This window comes from Spermophilus citellus, assembly GCF_964194105.1.
Source record: "Spermophilus citellus genome assembly, chromosome: 7".
Taxonomy (NCBI): Eukaryota; Metazoa; Chordata; class Mammalia; order Rodentia; family Sciuridae; genus Spermophilus; species Spermophilus citellus.
Genome location: NC_138188.1, coordinates 98,323,830 through 98,351,457, shown reverse-complemented (window position 1 = coordinate 98,351,457; position 27,628 = coordinate 98,323,830). Strand labels below are relative to the sequence as shown.

The 27,628-nt window shown below is 36.2% G+C and overlaps 1 protein-coding gene across 1 annotated transcript in view; it reads left to right on the top strand.

Moving 5' to 3' along the window:
- Window positions 1-27,628, top strand: part of CFAP44 (cilia and flagella associated protein 44) — a gene marked incomplete at both ends in the record, with an annotated part of 96,454 nt that overhangs the window by 31,123 nt on the left and 37,703 nt on the right. Inside the window, 8 exons of the mRNA XM_081302687.1 lie at window positions 398-508; window positions 5,360-5,521; window positions 7,834-8,064; window positions 9,738-9,883; window positions 10,806-11,076; window positions 22,337-22,392; window positions 22,611-22,773; window positions 24,424-24,554. Coding sequence (XP_081158813.1) covers window positions 398-508; window positions 5,360-5,521; window positions 7,834-8,064; window positions 9,738-9,883; window positions 10,806-11,076; window positions 22,337-22,392; window positions 22,611-22,773; window positions 24,424-24,554 — 1,271 coding nt within the window. The remainder of the gene's footprint in view (window positions 1-397; window positions 509-5,359; window positions 5,522-7,833; window positions 8,065-9,737; window positions 9,884-10,805; window positions 11,077-22,336; window positions 22,393-22,610; window positions 22,774-24,423; window positions 24,555-27,628) is intronic.

Below are 27,628 nucleotides of genomic sequence, written 5' to 3'. Positions count from 1 at the left end.
ACCATAGCTGAGTGTGTAGCTTAGTGGTAGAACACTTGCCTAATATTCACAAGGCCCTAGGTTCAATCTCTAGGACTGCAATAGCAACAAAGTTGAACTGGCATTAATGAAGAGAATAACTGAAAAATTTTCATGCATTAAGATGTGAGCATATGCATTATAGAACTTTTTGTGAATTGATTTATGTATAAGAATGATAATCAAAATTTCAGAACCACATACTAGAACACATGGGGAGATAAAGCAAATATTTGAAGAATTACTTCAGAATAATCTGAGATATATGACCATTGTATGTATAAGTATTCAGTGTATATAACATATACCATTAAATGTTATTCATGTTTTAAAACTAGATTTCATAGTAATGTAAGTTTGTTGGGTGTACCTCTTTTAGAGTAAAGATCAAACCGTCTTTTTCTTTGAAGTGGAAAAGAATTATAAGCCAATTGGTTACATTAACACTCCTGGACCTGTTTGCCAACTAATATGGTCTTCAATTTTACATGTGAGTCATTATTACTTTTCCTCAAACTTCAATCTCAATTACTATGTATGTTTTAGTCAGCTTTTTTTGTTGCCATGACCAAAAGTACTGACAAGAACAATTTGAGGAGGAAAAGTTCATTTTTGGGCCCATAGTTTCAGAGGTCTCAGTTCATAGAAGGCTGGCTCCATTCCTCAGGGCTCAAGGTGAGGCAGAATATCATGGTGGAAAGATGTGGCAGAGGAAAGCAGCAGGGAACATTGCACCAGGAAGCAGAGATCAGCCTAAGATCAGCTCACAACATATACACCAAAAGACCTGCCCCAATGACCCACCTCCTCCAGTCATACCCTACCTGCCCAGTCACCACTCAGTTAATCCCACCTATTCAGTTCATCAGTTAACATACTGATTAGGTTAAGGTTTTCATAACCCAATCATTTCACCTCTAAACTTTCTTGTCTTGTCTCGCACATGAGCTTTTGGCATATATCTCACATCTAAACCCTAGCAACATAGTGAAGTGATTTTGTGGCTAGAGAATAGTGAGTGGAATTATTAGCCCCAACCTTTGGTTATCAGGTGGCTTGGTCAGTTGAGCATCATTCAGGACCTCTCTGCTCTCCTCACCACCTTCCTTCTCTTCTGTACTCTTAATTAGGTGGCCATGAACATCTCTCAAAAAACAGGGTTGTATCAGGCTTTTCTTGAACAATGATGACTTGGGCCATTGTCAGAGTACACACATAATACAGTTGTTGGGTACACATGTCAGATTGCTCTGACTTGGATCAGTCAATTGGTCTCTCTGACAATCAGAAGCTCATTTCTAAGATCTAAGTCCTTATCTTTATATGTAGACAATGTATGTTGTGAATTTAGAGCAGGGAACTATGAGGAGAAAAGTTACAAATTATTATTATTAATATTTTATATTATTGTACCTTAATTTTGAGGACTCATGACATGTGGAGAGGTGACAGGTGCAGGGGGTTCAAAAGAAGGGAGTGATAACTGCACAGGAATCTCTGTATGAAATGTGTAAATGTTACGTCACAGCATACAACATAAGTGCATCCTTTAGTCATTTCCCTTGGCACAAAGTTAAAAATCAAAGCAATATTTGCCAGTGCTTAGGAATGGTGAGCAGGAAGGGAGTGGGTATTCCTACAAAGGGGCATCTTGAGGGAGATTTTTGTGGTAATGAGAGAGTTTGTATCTTGATTTCCATGATGATTACATGAGTCCGCACATGTGATAAAATGACATAGACTTATACCTGTTCTATACTGATGTTGATTTCCTGCTTTTGGTAGTGAAGGGTACATGATACCCTTCTGTACTAATTTTTCAATGTCCTTTGAATCTATACTTGTTTCAAAAAAAGTTAATTTTTTAAAATAGACATAAAAGATTTTTAAAACAGCACAATTTTAAAGTCATTTCAAGAAGTGTTGTCTGTCAAGTGTTTGTGTTTCTAATATTATTTGAGGATGACTAATGTCAAAGTAAATTATCTATGTACTCTACATATACTGCATACTTCATTTTTTCAAAAGCAATAGTTCTTTGCTTCTAATACCTTGTCATATCTTGTACCTGCCTGAAAACATTAAGTTTCTGCCTGTTGTTTCTGGGTATTTCTAATGAAGTTACATTACATATGCAGACACAAGCATTTGCCAGTGGGGTGATAACATTACAAGGGAAACAGATCATAGGCAGTGTGTCTATTGAACAGCTGTGTTCCAGACAAGCTGTGACCAGGACATGAAAGACTGGACAGAGATATGTAGAAAACAGAATTTGGTGATCTTTAGATTTTTCTGAGGATTATTTGAAGTGTTTAAATAGAATTCATTCCTGTTAATGTTCTTTCTCCTGTATTTCTCTGGGTCTACCATTCTCCTAATCACCAAAGTCAGAATCTTGAAAGTGATTCTAATTTCTGTCTCTAACCACCTTGGTCTTCAGTGTTTTACTAAGTGCTATTAATTACACATCTGAAACATCTCTTGAATCTCTCCCCTCCTCTATCTCATTTTTGTTTCTTACTGTTTAATGTTTCATGCTTTGGATCTTGATCTTTTCCACCTACATTGGCCTACCTCCTTGTCATATTGGCACACATAAACCAGCTTTTAACACACATACACAGACTCCATTTGCTAATATTTTATTAAGGATTTTTGCATCCATATTCACGAAAGTGTGGTAGATCATTTCCACCTTTTAAAATGGCCTTGCCAGGTTTTGAATCAAGGTATTTTTGGCTCCTATAAAGAGAATGGACCCAAGTTATTTTTTTTGTAGGAGGATTTTTAAAAAATATATTCAGTTTCTTTAGTAGATATAGGACTATAAAGAGCTAAAAGAAAATAATTTTTGAACCACACTTTTATACCCAGGAGTAGCATCTTTCATAATTGATTGTGGAATAAAACATAATGTAACCATTGGGATGAAATGAACAAATCATGTTCCCATATGGCATAGGGCTATGTAAGTACTTCAAATGCCAAGGCCCAGCAGAGTGCCAGGCTCACTTTTCTGCATTTTCTTTCTTTCTGGGATCTTGTTGCCTTACTTTCTTATAGTTTTGGCCTTCCAACTTTTTCTCCTCATTTCTGAGATAATGCCTAAAGCTCTAGGACACAGCATTCCACTTGGCTTCTAGGTTCTGTGCTATAATTGACAAATGTACTCAGGAGAAAAATGTACAGAGAATGTCCAGCTCACCTCACTGTGTTTCTCTTCCCTCTGGCTTCTTGACCCCTGAGCCCTGGATTTGCTGGTTCTTCTCTGATTAGCTGTTTTAGAAAACTTTTTTATGCTATTGAATTCAGGTTGTTAATATTAGAATTTTTCATCTATGTTTATAAGCAACATTGCATTATTTTCTGTCCTCATATTTCATCATCAGACTTGTTATTAAGGCTATTCTACCCCCTGAGAAAAATTGAGAACTAATTCCTCTTTTTCTGTTCTCTTGAAGATTTTTTATTATATTAGAATTTTGAATGTTTGACAGATTTGGTACCAGAGTCATCTTAACTGGTTTTTTTTTCCTTTATGATATAATTTTAAAGTTTGAATTCAGTGTCTTCAATGATTACAGTGATATTAAGATTAACTATTCTTGACTCAATTTTGGGAAGTACATGTTTTTTCCTAGGAAACTTTCTTTTGAATTTTAAAATGTATTACTTGTAATTTTGATAATATCCTTAATATCACAGAATCTGTAGTGATATGCCCTTTTCATATTTTATAGTGGTTATTTATATTCTCTGTCTTCCTCCCACCCTTTCCTTAATTAGTCTTGGTAGAAGTTGATCAATTTTATTAGTGTTTTCAAGAAGCATTTGGCTTTATTATTTTTTATTTCATTAAATTATGCTCTTTTATCATTTGCATACATTTACTTTCTTATGGTTTATTTTATTATATGTTGCCCTACTTTCATGAAATGGCTATTTATACTTTATTATTCGTCTTCTTTATAGGCATCGTTCTGAAACTATGTAGGTTTTTGCTATATCCCACAAGTTTAGATGACATAGTATTTTCATTATCATTCAGTACAAAATATTTTCTCAGTTTCATTTTGATTTTTTTTTGACATACTGGCTATTTAGAAGAATGTTCTTAATTTCCAAACATAAGGAATTTCTAATTATCTTTTTATTATTGATATCTACAGCAATTGCATTTTAGCAAAAGAATAAATCCTATATTATTTTAATACTCTAAAATTTATTGATGAGAAGTTTATAAATGCTCATCTTATGTTTGAAAAGAATATATATTCTACTTTGTATTTTTATAGTTCAAGTTTTTAAATTGCATAGTTAAATTATCCATATTATTTGAATCTTCCACTTGGTTGTTGCTGCTAGAGATATTTTATAAATCTTTTTGTTTCATTGAATATTCTCCCTTCTGAGTTTGATGCTTTTTTAAAAATATTGTGAAGCCATACTATTATTGTTTGTAATTATAAATTAGTAATTTTCTGGTGAATTGAGCCTTTTTTTTTTTAAAGAGAGAGTGTGTGGGGGGGGAGAGAGAGAGAGAGAGAGAGAGAGAGAGAGAGAGAGAGAGAGAGAGAATTTTTTTAATATTTATTTTTTAGTTCTCGGCGGACACAACATCTTTGTTGGTATGTGGTGCTGAGGATCGAACCCGGGCCGCACGCATGCCAGGAGAGCACGCTACCGCTTGAACCACATCCCCAGCCTGAGCCTTTTATTATTATGAAATAATCTTTTATATCTAGTGATGTATATCTTTTACATAATATAGTTTAATCCTAAAAAGTATCCAAATTGATAATCTTTGTATATTAAACATGTGTAATTTATTAAATGTTATGAGATGTCCCCAAGAGCTTATGTGTGAGATAATGTAAGCATGGTCAGTGGTGAAATGATTAGATTAGGAGAGTTGTAACCTAAGATTGATCCACTGATATGGATTAGCTGGGTGGTAATTGTAGGCAGGTAGGTTGTGGCTAGAGGAGGTAGGTCACTGGGGTGCCTTTAGGGTATACATTTTGTCCCTAATAAGTGGATCTCTCTGCTTCTTGATTGCTTCATCCTGAGCTGCTTCCCTCTGCCACACCCTTCTGTCATGATTGATGTTTTGCCTCACTTGGACCCAGAGCTATGGAATCTGCTGACCAGGGACTGAACCTCAGAAACCATGAGCCAAAACTAAACTTTTCCTCTTCTAATTTTTCTTGTAGTCTTTTGGTCACAGGGACAAAAATCAGATTAAAATATTGTATGTCAATTATACTTAAATAAAGCTGCTTTAAAAAGAAAAGAAATTTCCTAAATGTAAATGGCATGTTTAATCTTTCTTTTTTAGCCTGACAGTACTTTATTGATTTTCTGTGAGAATGGTTATGTTCTTGAAGCTCCATGTCCAACCATTAAGGAAGAAGAGAAAGATCGTGATGTAGTTTCCTATGAAATCCATGATATGTGCTTAAAATGTTTCCATTTCACAAGTGTCAAATCTAAGATTCTGGTATGTGATATTGTTAAGGCATTATCTCCTAATATTTTCTCTCTCTCTTTAGGATATAAACTATCCTGTAAGAAATGCTGGGGGAATACCAAGAAAAACAATAAACAAACAAAAAAATAACAAATACACCCTGACCTTAAGGAGCTTATAATCTGGTAGGAAAGCAGCTATTAGAATGTAGTAGTGAATAAACACTAAAATTCAAGTAGTGTCCACTAGAAGGATCAAGGAAGAATTTTAAGGATAGAAGATGCTGATGTCAGAGTGGGAGGAGTGGGAGGAAGTCAAAGATGGTTGCATGGAAGTGACCTTTAATACGTAGAAGCTTGGAAGGATTCTGAAAAGTTGAAATGGAGAGAATGACATTCAAGATTTAGTGGGCGAACATCTTGATGGAAGGCAGAGTTGTGAGTGTTTTCAGGAGATGAAGAATGGACTGGTAAAATGGAGGAATGCAGTTTGTGGAGGGATATAGTAGAAGTCTGTGACCAGAGAGCCTGGAGCCCCTTAAATACCAGCCAAGACATTTCAATTTAGACCACTGGGATCGTTGTGAGTGTTTGAGGAGAATATTTTTTTTAATTTTTTTATTGGTTGTTCACAACATTACAAAGCTCTTGACATATCATATTTCACACATTAGATTGAAGTGGGTTATGAACCCCCAATTTTACCCCAAATGCAGATTGCAGAATCATGTCAGTTACACATCCACAATTTTACATAATGCCCTATTAGTAACTGTTGTATTCTGCTACCTTTCCTATCCCCTACTATCCCCCCTCCCCTCCCCTCCCAACTTCTCTCTCTACCCCATCTACTGTAATTCATTTCTCTCTTTGTTTATTTTCCCATTCCCCTCACAACCTCTTATATGTAATTTTGTTTAGCAATGAGGGTCTCCCTTCATTTCCATGCAATTTCCCTTTTCTCTCCCTTTCCCTCCCATCTCATGTCTCTGTTTAATGTTAATCTTTTCTTCCTACTCTTCCTCCCTGCTCTGTTCATAGTTGCTCTCATTATATCAAAGAAGACATTTGGTATTTGTTTTTTAGGGATTGGCTAGCTTCACTAAGCATAATCTGCTCTAGTGCCATCCATTTCCCTGCAAAATTCTATGATTTTGTCATTTTTTATTGCTGCATAGTACTCCATTGTGTATAGATGCCACATTTTTTTTTTATCCATTCATCTATTGAAGGGCATCTGGGTTGGTTCCACAGTCTAGCTATTGTGAATTGTGCTGCTATGAACATCGATGTGGCAGTATCCCTGTAGCATGCTCCTTTAAGGTCTTCAGGGAATAGTCCGAGAAGGGCAATAGCAGGGTCAAATGGTGGTTCCATTCCCAGCTTTCCCAGGAATCTCCAAACTGCTTTCCAAATTGGCCGCACCAATTTGCAGTCCCACCAGCAATGTGCAAGTGTACCCTTTTCTCCACATCCTCACCAGCACTTGTTGTTGTTTGACTTCATAGTGGCTGCCAATCTTACTGGAGTGAGATGGTATCTTAGGGTGGTTTTGATTTGCATTTCTCTGACTGCTAGAGATGGTGAGCATTTTTTCATGTACTTGTTGATTGATTGTATGTCCTCCTCTGAGAAGTGTCTGTTCAGGTCCTTGGCCCATTTGTTGATTGGGTTATTTGTTATCTTATTGTCTAATTTTTTGAGTTCTTTGTATACCCTGGATATTAGGGCTCTATCTGAAGTGTGAGGCGTAAAAATTTGTTCCCAGGATGTAGGCTCCCTATTTACCTCTCTTATTGTTTCTTTTGCTGAGAAAAAAACTTTTAAGTTTAATTAAGTCCCATTTGTTGATTCTAGTTGTTAACTCTTGTGCTATGGGTTGAGGAGAATATTGAAGTGATGAGATCCTATGAATTAGGAAGGTAATAGAGCAGAATGAACAAAAGAGGTAAAAGACAGGAAAAGGAGGGACAGTAGTGTTGGGGTATTTTTCAATGACTAGATGATAGACAAGGAGAACCTAAATCACAGAGTTATTAAAGCTGGAAACAACTTTCCCCAGGGACTGTTTCAATCCATCTAGGTCCTGCATGGATAGTAACAGGCTCTGAGAGAAAACTATGTTTAAACCCTCTGTTAGGAGGAAATTACAAAATAATTTCTATAAACCAACAATAGGGGTTAAAACAGAAATCCTACAATGATTATTATTTTTAAATGTTATTGTTTGTTACATCAGAGCTATGGGTTTTTCTAGAACCCTATCTTCCTTCTACTTTCTTCTCAATAGTGTAAAGGAATGTTACAGTTGTTTTGATATCTACTTCATGTCTCTTTTAAAAGAGATTAATAGAAATTGAAAAGAGAGAAAAGCAAAAGGAGTTGAAGGCAAAGGAAAGGGAAGAAAGGATAAAGAAGCTAATAGAAGAGATGGGAGAAGATGCAGAAAAAGAATTCCAGGAAGAGGAGGAAGAAGAGGAAGAGGAGCCACTGCCTGAAATCTTCATTCCACCCAACCCCTCTCCCATCCTTTGTGGCTTCTACTCTGGGCCAGGGAAGTTCTGGGTTTCCTTGGTGAGTAACAATGTAATAATTTTTACCCCTGCCGTACACCAATCTAGTTTATAGTTAATATCACCAAAATTCTTACTTTCTTTTTCATATGTTAAGGTTTTATTTATTAATTGCTATTCAAGTTGTGAAGATTTGACAAATGGATGTTAGCTACTTTTTTAATATCATCTTAACATCTCTTTTGTATGTCTGCTTTTAATATCTGCTATTTTCTGTGACAGGCATACATGTTTAAAGCAGGTCAAAGGGAAGAAGGATCAAGGATAGAAGGGCAAAGGGTTAAGGGGTTTTCTAGCTGAGTCCATTGTTTCTTAGTTTTGCAAATAATAAGTTTCATGGCAGCACCAGCCAAGACTTTTGTTGACATCATATCACTTAGAAATATGGCTGTATGGCGTATGGAACTGTAGGAATATGAATTTTTTCTTTTTAAAATTCCACTGTTGCAATGTGCTATGCTGGGAGCTTCATCCAGTACTCAGGAAGCCCATGGTCTCAAATTCAGTGGCAGGCCCAGGAGCAGCAGCACTGGTGAAACATTGTAGTTATTTTGCTGTGTTCAGAATCCTCTGCCCTTGCTTCTGTCCCTGGGAGCTGGTCTTTGAATTCAAAGCTATGAACTAAAGAATTCCATGGCAGGCACAGAATTCTCCCTATTCCAGAGGCCACCATCAACTGGGCAGTTCTCAATCGGCAGATTCCACTGAGAAATTTCCAGGAGCAGCGTCTATCCAGGGATCAGTTAAAGCAATGATTCATTCTCTGCTCCTGACAGCTATTCTCATTTGAATCTAAAAATTTTGTAAATTTCTCTCCTGATTTCTTCTATCACCTTATTTGTCATTCAAAAGTAAATTGTTCAGTCTCCATGTGTATACATATTTTCTGTGTGGTTTTGTCATGTTGATTTCTAATTTCATTCCATTATGGTCTGATAAAATGTAAGGAATTATATTATTTTTAAAAATATTACTAAGAGTTGTTTTGTGGTCTAAAATAGAGTCCCTTTTGGAGAATTTTTGCTGTTGTTGTTGTTGTTTTCATTATTCTTGGCTGAAGCAATCCAATCTGCCATTGCAAAAGTGAAAACTTAATTTGATTTTTAGAGGTCATATTTTGTTACCATTTATTTCTCATGCATTTATTTTTCATAAAGATGTTGTGGCCATTAATTTACTTCTCTTGGTACGGAATCTTTGGTTCATATAGAAAAAGAAAGCAAATTAGAGTCGGAGCAATATAATTCATCCAGATGATCACTTGTCTTTTTTATTATATGGATAGATTTTTCCTAAATAGCCCTTCCTGAAAAATTAAATGTTTGAAGTCACCCCAGACTGAATGCTAGCTATGAAAACAATGACCTGCAAAACCTGTTACAAAATATTACTTATTACAAATAACACTTGAAGAAATAAAATGGAATTCAGTAACTAGTCAGAGGTGAAATCTCTCTTGTATTGACTTCTAAGTGGGAATACATTACCATAAAGTATTTATTATTATAATTATATAGTTGTATATAAATGGACAATAGAGACATTTTATAGTAAATAAAACTACTCTGTAATCAAATATAGAAGTAGATGTTTAAAAATATCTATATTGCTTTTTAAATTTTGAAATATGTGTTGTATCCAAATACCACCATCTATGTTATTTACCTTTCCCAGGGTGGCTATGATGCTGGTTTTCTATATCACTGTGAATTTCCCTTATGTGACAAAAGCAGCAATTTTGAAGAACAGAGAGATGAACCTTTTGATTTCCGTTTTCTTGAGGATACAGAAGAAAATCCCATCCAAACTATCATTTTCAGGTGAATAGAATGTCAAAGAGCTTTGAAAAATGATATCCTATTAGGGGGTCTATATTTTTGTATATCATGGATATTGTCAATTTTAAATATCCATCCAAATAAAGAGATGCTCAAACAATGTGTAGTTAAATAAATCAAGTGAATCAGAGCTAGTCCTGAAATTATATTAAAATTTTCTCTGTAGATATTCTGTCAGAATTTCTACTTATGACAATTAGGTTGCATGGATTTACCCTCCTTTACTTAGGAGAATGCTATAAACTGCATGGTCAGATAATTAAGGGTCAGAGTTTCAGTGATTCTGGAGAAATTACAAGATGAATCATTAGCTCTTTAGTAATTTAGAACTGAGGATATATCCCTATCATTTTTCTGAAAAACAGATGGACTAGCTCCAATTTTCAATTGACCTTTCCCCACTTTCTCTTTGTATTAATTTATTAGGGCTCTGAAACAAAATGCCACATACTTGGTAGCCTGAACAACAGAAATTTATTTTTTCATAGTCTGGATACTAGAGTTCTAAGATCAAAGTATTAGCTGATTTGTTGGTTTCTCTTGAAGTCTCTTTTCTTGGTTTGCAAATATCTGCCTTTGGGTGTGTCTTCACTTGATTCTGTGCACAATATCTCTAGTCTCTCTGTCTTAACCTTTTTTTCTTATAAGTGTATCAGTCAGACTGGAATAGGATCCATCCAAATGTTCTAATTTAACTTAATTACCTCTTTAAATACCCCATCTCACAATATAGTTACATTCTGAGGTATCTGGGGCTAGGGCTTAAATATATGAATTTTAGTGATACACAATTCAGTTCATAACACCTTTGTTATTCAAATATAGACATTTGTCAATTAATTTAAAATTAAATATTACTTTTAGACTAATAGGAAAAACAATTTACTTTCCTTTTGACTCATAGCTTTAGCCAAACAATGATGTTTTGTGGAATGAGAAATGGAGCCATTAGAGTGTATATCCTAAATCAGAATGAGCCTTTACTAAGCAGTTTGGAAGACTACTGGCACTTCAGTATTCATGACAATGATTATGGATGTGTTAAAAGCATGGTAACTAGCTTTGATGATCGTTTCTTGATAACTGCTGGAGCAGATAATAATATCTTTGTTTTCACCATTTTTTCTGAACTTGAATTCCTGAAAATTGTCAAGGCCAAAGTGCCATCTCCCAAGGTATGTAACTAATTAAACAATGAACTAATTAATAACAACAAACTTTATTCTAAGATAGTGATATGAAATTGCTCATGTGCTTAAAAAATGAGAACAATTTAGACATATTAACTTTATTATCTAAACTTCCTACCATATTATAATTTTGACTTTCTGATGCTTCTATATTTATATTAATGGTGTTGAATTCCCCTTATTATAAAGTTATGTAGTGCTCAAAATTTAAAAAGAATATGTTGATTTTTCTGTATCAATGACTTTTAAAATCACAGCTTCTTCTTTTTCAAAAATACACAATATTTTTCAGACATATATTTTGTTTTTCATTTATTCATTCACTCGTCACATGGGTCTGTACAGGATGTATACCATAAAGTACGTTTTTTTGAAGAGGTTGAAAAATATTAATATCTTTCATTTTGGAATGTTCAAAGATTCGAAACAAATTATTCTGTTCATAGGCAAAATAGATTGTTTGCTTTGTGATGAATTTTGAGGGTACACATCTCCAAATTATATCCTTTGTCATGTCACAGAACCAGAATCTTTTGTTGTCAAAGTGGTGCCTTTGGATAAAGTCATTTAGGGACCATTAGAATTGTTCCTAAAGACTAAGGAGTTGTAACAGAAACATCACAGTTAAAATTCTTAAGAAAATGTTAACTTTCCATTTAACAGCCTATTTCAAAACAACATACAAAGAATGTAGGGAAGATAAGAGCAGTTAATTTTAATTTCTTTTAATAGCAGCAAAATTTGGAGTATGGGCCAATGTTTAAATAGGGTCCAGCTTCAAAAGAGGAATTACGCAGGGAAAGCATATAAACAAGAAGAAACATTTTTATTTTTGTACCTAATGTGAGATCTCTCTATAGAAACCTATATTTTTTTGGATAGAAAAAAAATCATTCCACAATTTGAATAATAGTGTCCTCTTATTTGTGGATACAGTCAATATTTTTTACATCATTGAAGTTGACTCTGCTTTTAAGAAGACAAAAATCAGGAAAAAATTGAAATAATTTTTTAAAAACCCACAATAACCAATTAAGCTCTGCAGAAGTTCTGAGGTTCTTACTTTAGGGCACTGAGAGTCCTTAAAAGTACAGATGCCTGAACACCACCCAAGAAAAATTAAATTAACATCTCTGAAGGTGAAACCTAGGCATCAGTGTTTTATAAAATATCCTCCACTTCATTCGAATGTGCAGCCAAGTTTGAGAGCCTGTGGCATATATTTTGTAACTATTGGAAACATCTTTGTTTAACTCAACTGTATTGTAAACAACTGTGACTAGGATACAGTTAGTTGGCTGAGCATCAGGGTTAAATCTTGGCACATGGATGTTAGAGAACCAAGGGACTTAGCTCTTGGAGATAAAAAAATAAAAAATAAATTCAATATATTTATGTTTTGAATGAGTAAGCAATGATTGATTAGCCATCACTGGCTCTTATATTAGTCAAGTATATAACTTCACTTTTACTAAAGTCATAAACCTTGACTTCCATAGAAATATATAGGTGTATGTTTCATATATATAACTATTTTATGTTTACATTTCATATATATGAAGATTATAATAAAACAATTTGATCAAAATTTATTTCTTTACAAAGAACAACAGGAAAATAGACCATCTTCTATAAAAGAGAATAGAGAAAAAGTTCAGCTTTACTGAAGAACTGATTAGATAGCAAATTAAGACTCTGTTTTGTTTGCTGGGTTGTAATTCTTCTTTCTTAACATCGCAGACATTTTCAACACAGCACCTGAATACACAAATTTTAAGTAATTTACTTCTCGGTTCCTCTTAAATCAATTTCCTTTCTAAACAGAGATTTGTATTTCTTTTTTCATATCTTTTTCTTTGAAGAAGGGGGATTATGTTTGCATTTTCCACCTTATATCTTCTTTTGATTAGGGTAACATCAAATTTTACTTAAAACTAAAACATATATATGTATATATACACACATATATATTTAAAATATATATTTAAAAATCTAGGGTATACATGAAGTATTTTGGGGAATTATGCATATAATAAAGTGATATACAGGAAAACAATGTTTTGAAATATATTACCTAGAAACTTTTAGTGTGTATTTTCTATTTTGCTATTAATAACATGTATTAATAGCTCACATGAATCAGTAATTGACATTTTGGAGGAGGCAACTGTGATGATATTAACATTTTGCAAAAACATGATTGTATCTCAACCTTTTAATCTTTTTCTACCTACCCCTATAAATGATGCAGAAACAAATAAATTTAGTCAACACAATTTTTTCCATAGTTTGTTCTGTGTGAAACTACTTTTCAGACCTATACTTGTTAAAAATTAGCAGGTAAAAAAACCTTCAATTTTCTTAGATATTTTGAGGGAAATATACAATTTTAAAGGACTAACTTTGGGCGAGGTGGCAGCGAGGAGGTGCAGTGCTGCGGATTCTGTGGGCTCCTGCCAGCGGTGCAATGGCTGTGCTCAGTGCTGAGTTCTGGGTTTGAGATGGAGGAGAGAAGTGGTCCAGTTCGGTTCTCCACACCGGTCAGACCACGGAGGAGGCCAGCGGCTGCCATCTTGGAGAGCTGACGTAATCATCCCTGTTTTCTACTGATCTCAGCTCATTCAGCTATGGAACAGGTGATTTCAGGCTGTTACTTGCCTGCGTCTCGCAGACAGATTGCTCAGGCTCAGGGCTAGAGAACCCGCGGAGACTGCTTCTTGGAGCTTGCTCCTAGCGGAGCGTGCACCGGGCTCGGAGCAGCCAGGTTCTGGCTCCCGGAGCTGCTTTGGCCCAGGGCTGGGGAAACCGTGGAGACTGCTTCTCGGAGCCTGCTCCTAGCAGTGCGTGCACCGAGCTCCGGGCGGCTGGGTTCTGGCTCCCGGAGCTGCTTTGGCCCAGGACTGGCGAACCCGCGGAGACTGCTTCTTGGAGCCTGCTCCTAGCAGAGAGTGCACCGAGCTCGGAGCGGCCGGGTTCAGGCTCCCAGAGCTGCATTGGCCCAGGGCTGGGGAACCCGCAGAAACTGCTTCTCAGTCCGGGTCCTGCTGGGTGCTGTGGGGGCCAGAGGGGCAGAGTGGAGCTGCCGCCTGCGCCCGGAACATGCCAAGCGACCAGCCGGCGAGGTATCACGTCACCCCAACTGCAGCTGGGGCCGAAGAGAGCAGCCGCCCACGCCTGGAACAGGACCAGCGACCCGATGGCGTGGTAGTCAAGTCACCCCTTTTGGAGTAGGGGCCGAGCAGAGCCGCCGCCCGAGCCTTCAAGGTAGGCAGACCTGCGACCCACCGGCGGGACAGGCCCAGTGGCCTGCCAGCGTGGTGGACACGTCGTGCCCATTGGAGTGGGGGCTGAGTGGGGCTGCTGCCTGTGCCCGGAAAAGGTCCAGCGACCCACCGGCGTGGCAGTCAAGTCACCCCATTTGGAGTGGGGGCCGAGCAGAGCCGCTGCCCGAGCTCGCAAGGTAGGCAGACCGGCGGCCCACCAGTGGAACGGGCCCAGCGGCCGGCCGACGAGGCAGACACGTCACACTGGTTGGAGTGGGGGCGGAGCAGAGCCGCCGCCTGTGTCCGGAAAAGGCCCACCAACCAGCCGGAGTGGCAGTCAGGTAACCCCATTTGGAGTGGGGGCCGAGCAGAGCTGCCGCCTGAGCCCGCAAGGTAGGCAGACCTACGACCCACTGGCGGAATAGGCCCAGAGGCCTGCCAGCGTGGTAGACATGTCACACCAATTGGAGTAGGGGCCGAGCAGAGCCGCCGCCCGCATCCGGATCAGGCCCAACCACCCGAGGGCGTGGTAGTCACGTCACCACAATTGGAGTGGGGGCAGAGCAGAGCCGCCACCCGCGCCCGCAGGGTGGGCAGACCTGCGACCGACTGGCAGAGCAGGCCTAGCGGCCCACCAGCATGGTAGACAGATCACCCCAATTGGAGGAGGAGCACAGCCACTACCCGCCCTGCAAGGGAGATTTTTCAACTATACAAGAGCAATATAAATAAATAGGGGGAAAATTTAAAAAACACAACAGTTTCACCAAGCAGAAAGAAACTCGAGCAGTATGAAAAGACAAGGCAAGAAAGGACCACAAGCAATGCAGGGCAACTCAACTTTAGAAGAGGTAATAGCTTCAACAGATGGAATGTCAGATAAAGAATTCAGGATATACATGCTTCAGATGATCTGGAGTCTCAAGGAAGACATGAGACAGCAAAATCAAACAATGAAAGATCACTTTGACAAGGAATTACATAAACAAATCCAAGAAGCAAAGGATCAATTATACAGGGAGATAGAGGTAATAAAAAACAAACAAATAGAAATCCTAGAAATGCAGGAAGCAATAAACCAACTTAAAAACTCAATTGAGAATACTACCAGCAGAGGAGATCACTTAGAAGATAGAACATCAGACAATGAAGACAAAGTATTTCAACTTGAAAAGAACATAGACAGCTCAGCAAGACTGTTAAGAAACCATGAGCAGAACATCCAAGAGATATGGGATAACATAAAGAGACCAAACTTAAGAGTCATTGGGATACAGGAAGGCATAGAGGTCCAAACCAAAGGAATAAACAATCTATTCAATGAAATAATACGAGAAAACTTCCAAGACTTGAAGAATGAGACAGAATCCCAAATCCTAGAAGCCTACAGGACACCGAATGTGCAAAATCATAAGAGATCCTTAAAAGCTACAAGAGAAAGAAAGCAGATTACATTTAGGGATAAACCAATCAGGATAACAGCTGATCTTTCAACACAGACTCTGAAAGCTAGAAGATCCTGGAATAACATATTTCAAACACTGAAAGAAAATGGGTTCCAACCAAGAATCGTGTATCCGGCGAAATTAAGCTTCAGGATGGAAGATGAAATTAAAACCTTCCACGATAAACAAAAGTTAAAAGAATTTGCAGCTAGAAAACCGTCTCTTCAAAAAATCCTTGGCAAAACATTACAGGAAGAGGAAATGGAAAATAACAGTGAAAACCAACAGTGGGAGGTAGGACAGTAAAGGGGGGAAATAATCAAAGAAGAAATAAAATCAGGTTTAGTAATATTAATAAACAAATATGGCTGGAAGAACAAACCATATCTCAATAATAACCCTAAATGTTAATGGCTTAAACTCACCAATTAAGAGACACAGGCTAGTTGAATGGATTACAAAACAAGACCCAACAATATGCTGCCTGCAGGAGACGCATTTGATAGGAAAAGATATACATAGACTGAAGGTGAAAGGTTGGGAAAAATCATATCACTCATATGGACTGCGGAAACAAGCAGGAGTGTCCATACTCATATCAAATAAAATAGATTTCAAGCCAAAGTTAATCAAAAGGGATAAAGAGGGACACTACATACCGCTCAAGGGAACCATACACCAACAAGACATAACAATCATAAATATATATGCCCCAAACAATGGAGCAGCTATGTTCATCAAGCAAACTCTTCTCAAGTTCAAGAGTCTAATAGACCACCATACAATAATCATGGGAGACTTCAACACACCTCTCTCACCACTGGACAGATCTTCCAAACAAAAGTTGAATAAGGAAACTATAGAACTCAATAACACAATTAACAACCTAGACTTAATTGACATATGTAGAATATACCACCCAACATCAAGCAGTTACACTTGTTTCTCAGCAGCACATGGATCCTTCTCAAAAATATATCATATATTATGTCACAGGGCAACTCTTAGACAATATAAAGGAGTAGAGATAATACCATGCATCTTATCTGATCATAATGGAATGAAACTGAAAATCAACGATATAAGAAGGAAGGAAAAATCATGCATCACTTGGAGAATGAACAATAGGTTACTGAATGATCAATGGGTTTTAGAAGACATCAAGGAGGAAATTAAAAACTTCTTAGAGTTAAATGAAAACACAGACACAACATATCGGAATCTATGGGACACATTGAAAGCAGTTCTAAGAGGAAAATTCATTGCTTGGAGTTCATTCCTTTAAAAAAGAAAAAACCAACAAATAAATGATCTCATACTTCATCTCAAAATCCTAGAAAAAGAAGAGCAAAACAACAGCAAAAGAAGTAGAAGGCAAGAAATAATTAAAATCAGAGCTGAAATGAATGAAATTGAAACAAAAGAAACAATTGAAAAAATTGACAAAACTAAAAGTTGGTTCTTTGAAAAAATAAATAAAATCGACAGACCCTTAGCCATGCTAACGAAGAGAAGAAGAGAGAGAACTCAAATTACGAGCATATGGGATGAAAAAGGCAATATCACAACAGACACTTCAGAAATACAGAAGATAATCAGAAATTATTTTGAATCCTTATACTCCAATAAAATAGAAGATAGTGAAGGCATCGATAAATTTCTTAAGTCATATGATCTGCCCAGATTGAGTCAGGAGGATATAGACAACCTAAACAGACCAATAACAATTGAGGAAATAGAAGAAACCATCAAAAGACTACCAACTAAGAAAAGCCCAGGACCGGATGGGTATACAGCAGAGTTTTACAAAACCTTTAAAGAGGAACTAATACCAATACTTTTCGAGCTATTTCAGGAAATAGAAAAAGAGGGAGAACTTCCGAATTCATTCTATGAGGCCAACATCACCCTGATGCCTAAACCAGACAAAGACACTTCAAAGAAAGAAAACTACAGACCAATATCTCTAATGAACCTAGATGCAAAAATCCTCAATAAAATTCTGACGAATCGGATTCAAAAACATATCAAAAAAATTGTACATCATGATCAAGTAGGATTCATCCCTGGGATGCAAGGCTGGTTCAATATACAGAAATCAATAAATGTTATTCACCACATCAATAGACTTAAAAATAAGAACCATATGATCATCTCAATAGATGCAGAAAAAGCATTTGACAAAGTACAGCATCCCTATATGTTCAAAACTCTAGAAAAATTAGGGATAACAGGATCATACCTCAACATTGTAAAAGCAATCTATGCTAAGCCACAGGCTAGCATCATTCTGAATGGAGAAAAATTGAAGGCATTCCCTCTAAAATCTGGAACAAGACAGGGATGCCCTCTCTCACCACTTCTGAACATAGTTCTCGAAACACTGGCCAGAGCAATTAGACAGACGAAAGAAATTAAAAGCATAAAAATAGGAAAAGAAGAACTTAAATTATCACTATTTGTGGATGACATGATTCTATACCTAGCAGACCCAAAAGGGTCTACAAAGAAACTATTAGAGCTAATAAATGAATTCAGCTAAGTGGCAGGATATAAAATCAACACCCAGAAATCAAAGGCATTCCTGTATATCAGCGACAAATCCTCTGAAATGGAATTGAGGACAACTACTCCATTCACAATATCCTCAAAAAAATAAAATAAAATACTTGGGAATCAACCTAACAAAAGAGGTAAAAGACTTATACAATGAAAACTACAGAACCCTAAAGAGAGATATAGAAGAAGATCTTAGAAGATGGAAAAATATACCCTGTTCATGGATAGGCAGAACTAACATCATCAAAATGGCGATATTACCAAAAGTTCTCTATAAGTTCAATGGAATGCCAATCAAAATCCCAACGGCATTTTTTGTAGAAATTGATAAAGCAATCATGAAATTCATATGGAAAAATAAAAGACCCAGAATAGCAAAAACAATGCTAAGCAGGAAGTGTGAATCAGGCAGTATATCGATACCAGACTTCAAACTATACTACAGAGCAATAGTAACAAAAACAGCATGGTACTGGTACCAAAACAGGCGGGTGGACCAATGGTACAGAATAGAGGACACAGAAACCAATCCACAAAACTACAACTATCTTATATTTGATAAAGGGGCTAAAAGCATGCAATGGAGGAAGGATAGCATCTTCAACAAATGGTGCTGGGAAAACTGGAAATCCATTTGCATCAAAATGAAACTGAATCCCTTTCTCTCGCCATGCACAAAAGTTAACTCAAAATGGATCAAGGAGCTTGATATCAAATCAGAGACACGGTGTCTGATAGAAGAAAAAGTTGGCTATGATCTACATACTGTGGGGGTGGGCTCCAAATTCCTCAATAGGACACCCATAGCGCAAGAGTTAATAACTAGAATGGGACTTTCTCAAACTAAAAAGTTTTTTCTCAGCAAAAGAAACAATAAGAGAGGTAAATAGGGAGCCTACATCCTGGGAACAAATCTTTACTCCTCACACTTCAGATAGAGCCCTAATATCTAGAATATACGAAGAACTCAAAAAATTAGATAATAAGATAACAAATAACCCAATCAACAAATGGGCCAAGGACCTGAACAGACACTTCTCAGAGGAGGACATACAATCAATCAATAAGTACATGAAAAAATGCTCACCATCTCTAGCAGTCAGAGAAATGCAAATCAAAACCACCCTAAGATACCATCTCACTCCAGTAAGATTGGCAGCCATTACGAAGTCAAACAACAACAAGTGCTGGTGAGGATGTGGGGAAAAGGGTACACTTGTTCATTGTTGGTGGGACTGCAAATTGGTGCAACCAATTTGGAAAGCAGTATGGAGATTTCTTGGAAAGCTGGGAATGGAACCACCATTTGACCCAGCTATTCCCCTTCTCAGTCTATTCCCTAAAGACCTAATAAGAGCATGCTACAAGGACACTGCTACATCGATGTTCATAGCAGCACAATTCACGATAGCAAGATTGTGGAACCAACCTAGATGCCCTTCAATAGATGAATGGATAAAAAATGTGGCATTTATACACAATGGAGTATTACTCTGCATTAAAAAATGACAAAATCATAGAATTTGGAGGGAAATGGATGGCATTAGAGCAGATTATGCTAAGTGAAGCTAGCCAATCCCTAAAAAACAAATGTCAAATGTCTTCTTCGATATAAGGGGAGTAACTAAGGACAGAGTAGGGACGAATAGCATGAGAAGAAGATTAACATTAAACAGGGATGAGAGGTGCGAGGGAAAGGGAGAGAGAAGGGAAATTGCATGGAAATGGAAGGTGATCCTCAGGGTTATACAAAATTACATACAAGAGGAAGTGAGGGGTAAGGGAAGAATAATACAAGTGGAAGAAAAGATTTACAGTAGAGGGGGTAGAGAGAGTAGAGGGGAGGGGAGGGGAGGGGGGGATAGTAGAGGATAGGAAAGGCAGCAGAATACAACAGACACTAGAATGGCAATGTGTAAATCAATGGAAGTGTAAATGATGTGATTCAGCAATCTGTATACAGGGTAAAAATGGGAGTTCATAACCCACTTGAATCAAACTGTGAAATATGATATATCAAGAACTATGTAATGTTTTGAATGACCAACGATAAAAAAGAAAAATAAATAAATAAATAAATACATAGTACAATAAAAAAAAAAAGAAAAATATCAGACAAAAATACCATCTGACAGAAGGAGACATAGCAACTAAAAGTGTACTGCATTTGGTTTGTAGCCTGAATGGGATCCCAGAAAAGAATAAGGATACTGGATTAAAACTAAGAAAATCTTTATAGATAACAGAATTTAATTAATAATAATGTATCAATATTGATTCACTAATTATGATAAATATAATAATATAAGATATTAATAATAAGGAAAGCTGGGTGTGTGGTGTGAGAAACTGTGTTCTATCTTTATGATTTTTGTAAAACTTCTTTAAAATACTAAAACCACTATAAAACAAAACATTTAAGTAAATCAATAGATGCATTAAAATAATCAAGTAGAAAAAAAAAAGAATTAGTTTTCACCAAATTGAGAATTAAGCTTTTAACAAAACAAATAGAATCAAAGAAAAACAACCACCCAAACCTGATCCCCAAATACAGTGGAGGTTTTTGTTTTGTTTTTTTTTGTTTGTTTGTTTTTTTAAAGAGAGAGAAAGAGAATTTTTAATATTTTTTGTTATAGTTTTCGGCAGACACAACATCTTTATTTGTATGTGGCGCTGAGGATGGAACCCAGCGCCGCGTGCATATCAGGTGAGCGCGCTACCGCTTGAGCCACATCCCCAGCCCTACAGTGGTTTTTACTGAATATTTCCAGAGTGCATGAGGTTGTCATATCATAACGTCAAAGTGTGGCCTGTGAATTTCTCCCCAAAGTCACGGCCTCTTAGTTAATTGCCTAAATTCTCTCTCTCCTGAGTCTCCCCCCATCCCACAGCTCCTCAGAGTCTGCTCTTTTCTCCTGTGCCAGCTACTCCCTAAGGTCACTCCCCAGTCCCCAGTGAATTCATTGCATTCTAGTATAATCTCTTCCCTGGTGAGTGTGGGAGGAGCCTGTGATAGACTTCTAACCAATAGAATACAGTAAATGTCAATGGGATGAGCCTCTCTCAGCGTGACAGTGGTTCGTTATGACCCTTTAAGACTCTGCCTGAGATGTCTAAGTCTCTGTCTTAGCATTTTGGAGAGGGGGACTCTCCTACTAGCCTCACAGAAGAAGTTGCTATCATGTGGCATCCGTTGAATGGGCCACACTGTAGGAAACCACAGAGATCCTCTAGGAGCTGAGGGCCTTAATCTCACATGCGTAGGGAAATGAATTCTGCCAACGCCCATAGGAGCTTGGAAAGGACCCTAAGTTCCTTCAAAGTCCCAGAAAGAAACAACCTGGCAACTTTGATTGTGAGACTATGAACAGAGGACACTTGGTCTAGTGATGAGATTAAATGGGCGAGGTTTCAAGCTGTTTTTTATGGGTTAAATTGGTACACAGCTATATCCTGTAGTCTTCTTGGTTTCATTGATTGGCATGCCCATGGACCACCCCTTCTCAGTAAAACAAAAGGAACTCCCTTAGTATCTATGCTCTTAGAAATCAGGGTGTGTGTGTGTGTGTGTGTGTGTGTGTGTGTGTGTGCTTTTGCCCACTTGTGTGAGGTGAGCATGCATCATAAAGAGATTGTTAATTACTCATTCCCTTAGTAAAATCCATTGACTCACAACCTTTGGAGGCCACTGCTCAGTAATAGGTGTATGCATTACTGCTTCCACAAACGAATGTCAGAAGAGCCAATAGTGTTTGTTCCCAGATCTGACCATACCAATTGTTATTGCAAATGGCATATTGTAAATGACATATTGTAAAAGACACAGTCAAATATTACATAAACAAAAAGTCCAAAAGATATTTTTTTCCCTCTGAGAACTATGGAAATTGCTGCCATATCAGGTGTATATATAAAAAGAAAATAATAGAAATCTAAAAAAAAAAAAAGGACTAATTTTTCCTCTTTTGCCTACAGTTTGGAATTGAAACACAGCCACCCACAGAAGATATTGAAGATCCCAAAGCCTACAGGTATGGGAATTTTTAATAAGTATTGCTTAGATAAGTGATCTATCTATCTATCTATCTTTCTTTCTTTCTTTCTTCTTTCTTTTTTTTTTTTTACAAAACAGACCAAGATTGTACAGAAGTTGACCAAGCTGAGTAAATTTCCAAATTACTGAATACTGATTTTCTCTTCTGCTGTTTCTGCAGCCTAACATGCTATCCTTTTAAATTTCTATTCTCAGTATTGAGAATGCTAGGAAGAAAAGAGAACATGACAAGTTAATGAAAGAAATGGAAGAATTAAAAGCTGGGAAGAGAGAACAAATCCAAGCTTTGAGGAATACATTTCAGAAGTTAATAGAAATGAACAAAGAATTACCAGAGCATATGCAATTTAAAAGGACAGTAAGTCTAAGTAAAATTTTAATAACATGCAATTTCTGAATCGAGACTACTATTTTGCCATCCAGCTGGAACATAAAAATAATCATTATGGTTTCATTTATCTGGCTGGTCAGTGTATTTGCAGCAACTCAACTATTGTAAAACTTGTTTGGTTTGGAAGCAGATAAGTCTCTTTATGTAATACAAAGTTTCTACTGAATATAGGTTCCTCACACATGTTTTATTTGTTTATTGATGGGTAACAAAATAAAATATAAATTCGGGTTTTGATTTGGCTATCAACTCTTATTGTACTTAGTCAAAATATCTGTTGGGTAGGTACATGCATATTTTGACTCTTTGTTGTTCCATTTCTATATATTTATCAGATATGTTGAGAAGATAGTACCTAGTTGATCCACAAAATTTCTAAAAGTTGTCTTAGTATAGTTGCAGCTATAAGGACAATCACAAAATTGTTTAAGCCAATTTTAGTGTTTATTTTTCCTTTTGTGACTTACTGCAAGCCCCATGTGCCTGTTAGTGATTAAGTATTTTTTTTTGAGAGAGAGAGAGAGATTGATTTAATATTATTTTTCAGTTTTCGGTTGACACAACATCTTTATTTTTTTATTTTTGTGTGATGCTGAGGATCAAACCCAGGGCCCCCATGGATGCTAGGCGAGCGCATTACCACTTGAGCCACATCCCCAGCCCAATTAAGTATTTTTTTTAAATATCTATTTTGTATTTCTTCCTAAACAGAATTACTGTTAAGAGTCTAATCAAGATAAAAGCCAGAATTTATCATCTTGAATATATCTGTGGATTATCCAATTCTGTAATTCTAGAAGTACTTTGTGTATTTCACATGAAAATGCTGTGATGTCATGATGATTAGCTCATTATATTGACTAAAAAAAGCCAATTCATAATAGTCAAAAGACCTTTATACTATTTTATTAAGAAAGAGGCTGATACTCCAGAGTATGAGCAATAAAGATAAAAAAAATGAGGCAAGATATAAAGATAAAGAACAACTGTACCAAGTACTGTGGCAAAGCATTTTACAAATATCACTACTGAAAACACAAACACCTCTGGAAAGAATAATTACTGCTCACAGTTTAGTGTGAATGTAGGCTCTGATATTTTTCTGGGAGTGAAGGTAAGAAACATGATGCCTATAGGTATCCTTATGGGAGAAAGGCAACTGCTCAGTGAGCAACATCCAACAAGAATGTCAAGAAGACATCCATATGTGAGGGAATATTCAGCTGCCACCAGCTTCTACCCTGTGCAAAGCAGGTTATGCAACAGTACTTTCTTTGGGATGGTGAGAGTATTGTTTTAAATTTTGTATACTCTCCAAATATTATTAGTATTTATCACTTTTATTGTGGGGAAATATTTTAAGTATGTAATGTTGTTTCCATATTATTAATCATTTCTTCATATATAATGAAATCTACACCCCACCAAGATCAAAAGATCAAAAGTAAAATATTTCTGTTCTGGAATAAGAGTTTAGGATATTCTGGAGTTATGATGCAGTGTGAAATTGAAGACAAGACTAAAAAATATGTAACTGTGTATAAGACAGAGGAGTGATAACAATACATTGATTTTTTTAAAAAAACCCTTTGTATAAACAAATCTACGTATTTGCAGGACTTTGATCTTGATTCCAAAATTCGAGCTGAAATTGACAGAAAAAGTGTTCATAAAATTCACCAACTAGAAAAGGAATTAGCTTGGGAAAAGGAGAAGTATTATCTTGGCCTGAAGAAGGTACAGAATAGGTAAGATACACATTTCCTATAAATTAAGATGTTTTAGTGCATAAGTTTGAATAGCTTACAGTAGTGTCAGTGAAGTAGCAGATAAAAGGTTTTCTGAAGTACCCACTGACTTTAATCTTAAGGCCTACTCTTGTCACTAATATTGATATCTCCCTGAGCTTTCTGCTTACTCCTTTCTAGTTAAATATGAGTTATTTGGTTAACAGTTGTACTTTAAAAAATTATATAAATACATATTTACTTTCTGTTTGTGATAAATTATTTATTTTATGCCACATTAGCATAAGAGCACATATGCATTAAAAATTTTTAAATCAAACAGAATCAAAGGACTTTTAATAAAAGACAACAACCTCCTGCATAGTCTCATGCATCAATTCAACTTTCCAGAGGAAATTACTTTTTTGACTTTTATTTTGATGTAATTTATACAAAGTATATAAATCTTAATCAAGTGGCTTAATATTTTTTTAAAAAATATGAACACATGGGGCTGGGGATGTGGCTCAAGCGGTAGCGCGCTCGCCTGGTATGCGTGCGGCCCGGGTTCAATCCTCAGCACCACATACCAACAAAGATGTTGTGTCCGCCGAGAACTAAAAAATAAATATTAAAAAAATTCTCTCTCTCTCCTCTCTCCTCTCTCACTCTCTCTTTAAAAAAAAAAAATATGAACACATGTTTCCACTACTCAGATTAAGAAATAGAACATTTATACCAGTTTAGGAAGTTTCCTGGTGGCATACTTCTTGTAAATACCTACTTTCCAAATTTAAATCTGTATTGCCATAGACTAGTTTTATCTGAGAACTTTATATAAATTAAATGTTGAACATGAATTCTTTCGCATCGGGTTTCTTTTATTCATATGCTAAGATTATTCATATGTCTAAGATTATCCATATTGTTGCACGTCACCCGCCATAGTTTATTCTTTTTCATTTTCTTGCAATATTCCATTATTTTAATTAATTTGAATAATTGTGGCTATGCCACAATTTAACCATTTATCGTTGATAGCTTTTGGCTACTATAAATAATGTTGCTAAGGACATTTTGGTGCATGTTTTTTGGTGGATATCAGCACTTACTACTGTTGGTAATATATCCAGGTGTAGAACTGCTAGGCCATGGTTTTTATGAATATTTAGTTTTTATTAAATACTGCCAATTTCCCAATATAATTGAATCACTTTATACTTTGACCTCCCAAGTGTAAAATATTCCAATTGATCCTCATTGTGTCCGTTTCTTAGAGCTTCCAACAAAGTATCATAAAATGGTTGCTTTAAATAAGTAACATTTATTGTTATGGTTCTGGAGGCCAGAAGTTGAAAATCAAGGTGTCTAGCAAGTTGGTTCTTTTTGAGGACTGGAAAGGAGAATCTGTTCCATGACTCTCTTTGAGGGTATGGTGGTTTGCCAGCAGTCTTTGTTGTTCTTGACTTGAGGTACATCACTCCAAGTCCTCTTCTTTCACATAATGTAATCTCTGTGTCTTGTAATATAGCTTTATCTCTGCACATATCTCTGTGTCCAAATTTCCCTTTCTAATAAGGACATCAGTCATGTTGAAATAAGGTCCATGCTAATGGTCTCATTTTAAATGAATAATCTCTGTTAAGAACTTATTTTCAGATAAGGTCACATTCTCAGATACTAGGAGTTAGGACTTGAACTTACCTTTTTAGGGATTCAGTTAAATTTCTAACATTCATGCTTGTCATCAGTGGGGATTGTCAGATGTTTAAATTCCAGTCATTCTTTAGTAGTATCTCATGTGATTTAAGTTTGCATGTCCCTGGTAAGTGATAATTTTCAGCCCCTTTTCATATATTTACTAGTCATTGGTATATTCTCTATGTTAGGTTTTTGTTCAAGTCTTTCGTTCATTTTAAAAATTGGATGTAGGAGCTATTTATATATTATGGATTTGAGTCTTTGGTTATGTCTATCTATCTGTATTTATATATGAGCAATAGGTATGTGTATGTATATATATATATTTATATAATTATATATGTAATACATATGATGCATATGTGTGTGCTTATGTAAGATATCTTGATCTAGTCTGTGGAATGTTTCTTTACTCCTAATGGAGTCTTTTGTTGAATGAAAGTTTTTAAATTAAGTTTAGTTTATTGGTCTTTTTCTTTCTTTTTCTTTCAAGGTTAATGTTTTTGTGATGTATATAAGAAAACTGTGCCTATTCCCAATTCATGAAATAATTCTCCTATATTTTCTGCTATCAGCTCTATTGTTTGCAATTACTCATCTTGAATAAGTTTTGTAGGTAGTATGAGATATGATCCAATGTCGTTTGTTTCTCTGTCAATGTCCAATTAACTTAGTATTATTTGCTGAAAGACCACACTTTCCTCACAGGATTGTGGTGATGCTTTTTCATAAACATGTGTCTGTTTCTGCATTCTTCATTATATTTCACTGGTCTCTCTCTAACTTTGTGCTGGTATCACCCTGTTTTAAATCTTCATGTGTAATATGGTGAATCCTTCAGCCTTGTTCTTCATCTCCAAGATTGTTTACATTCATTGCTTGTTAATAACAACTTTCACAAAAACCTTTCTAAGATTTTGATTGGAATTACATGAAACCTACAGATGTATGAAGGAATAACAGACATTTAAAAAACAAATATTGATAGAGGACACAGAGACAAACCCACATAACTACAGTTATCTTATATTAGACAAAGGCACCAAAAACATACAATGGGGAAAAGATAGTGTCTTCAACAAATGGTGCTAGGAAAACTGGAGATCCATAAGCAACAAAATTAAATTAAACCCCTATCTCTCACCATGCACAAAACTCAACTCAAAAGGGATCAAGGACCTAGGCATTAAGCCAGAGACCCTGAGCCTAATATAAGAAAAAGTAGGCCCAAATCTCTGAAATGTTGGACTAGGCCCCAACTTTCTTAATAAGACTCCTTTAGCACAAGAATTAAAATCAAGAATCAATAAATGGAATGGATTCAAACCAAAAAGTTTCTTCTCAGCAAAAGAAACAATCAGTGAAGTGAATAGAGAGCCTACATTTTGGGAGCA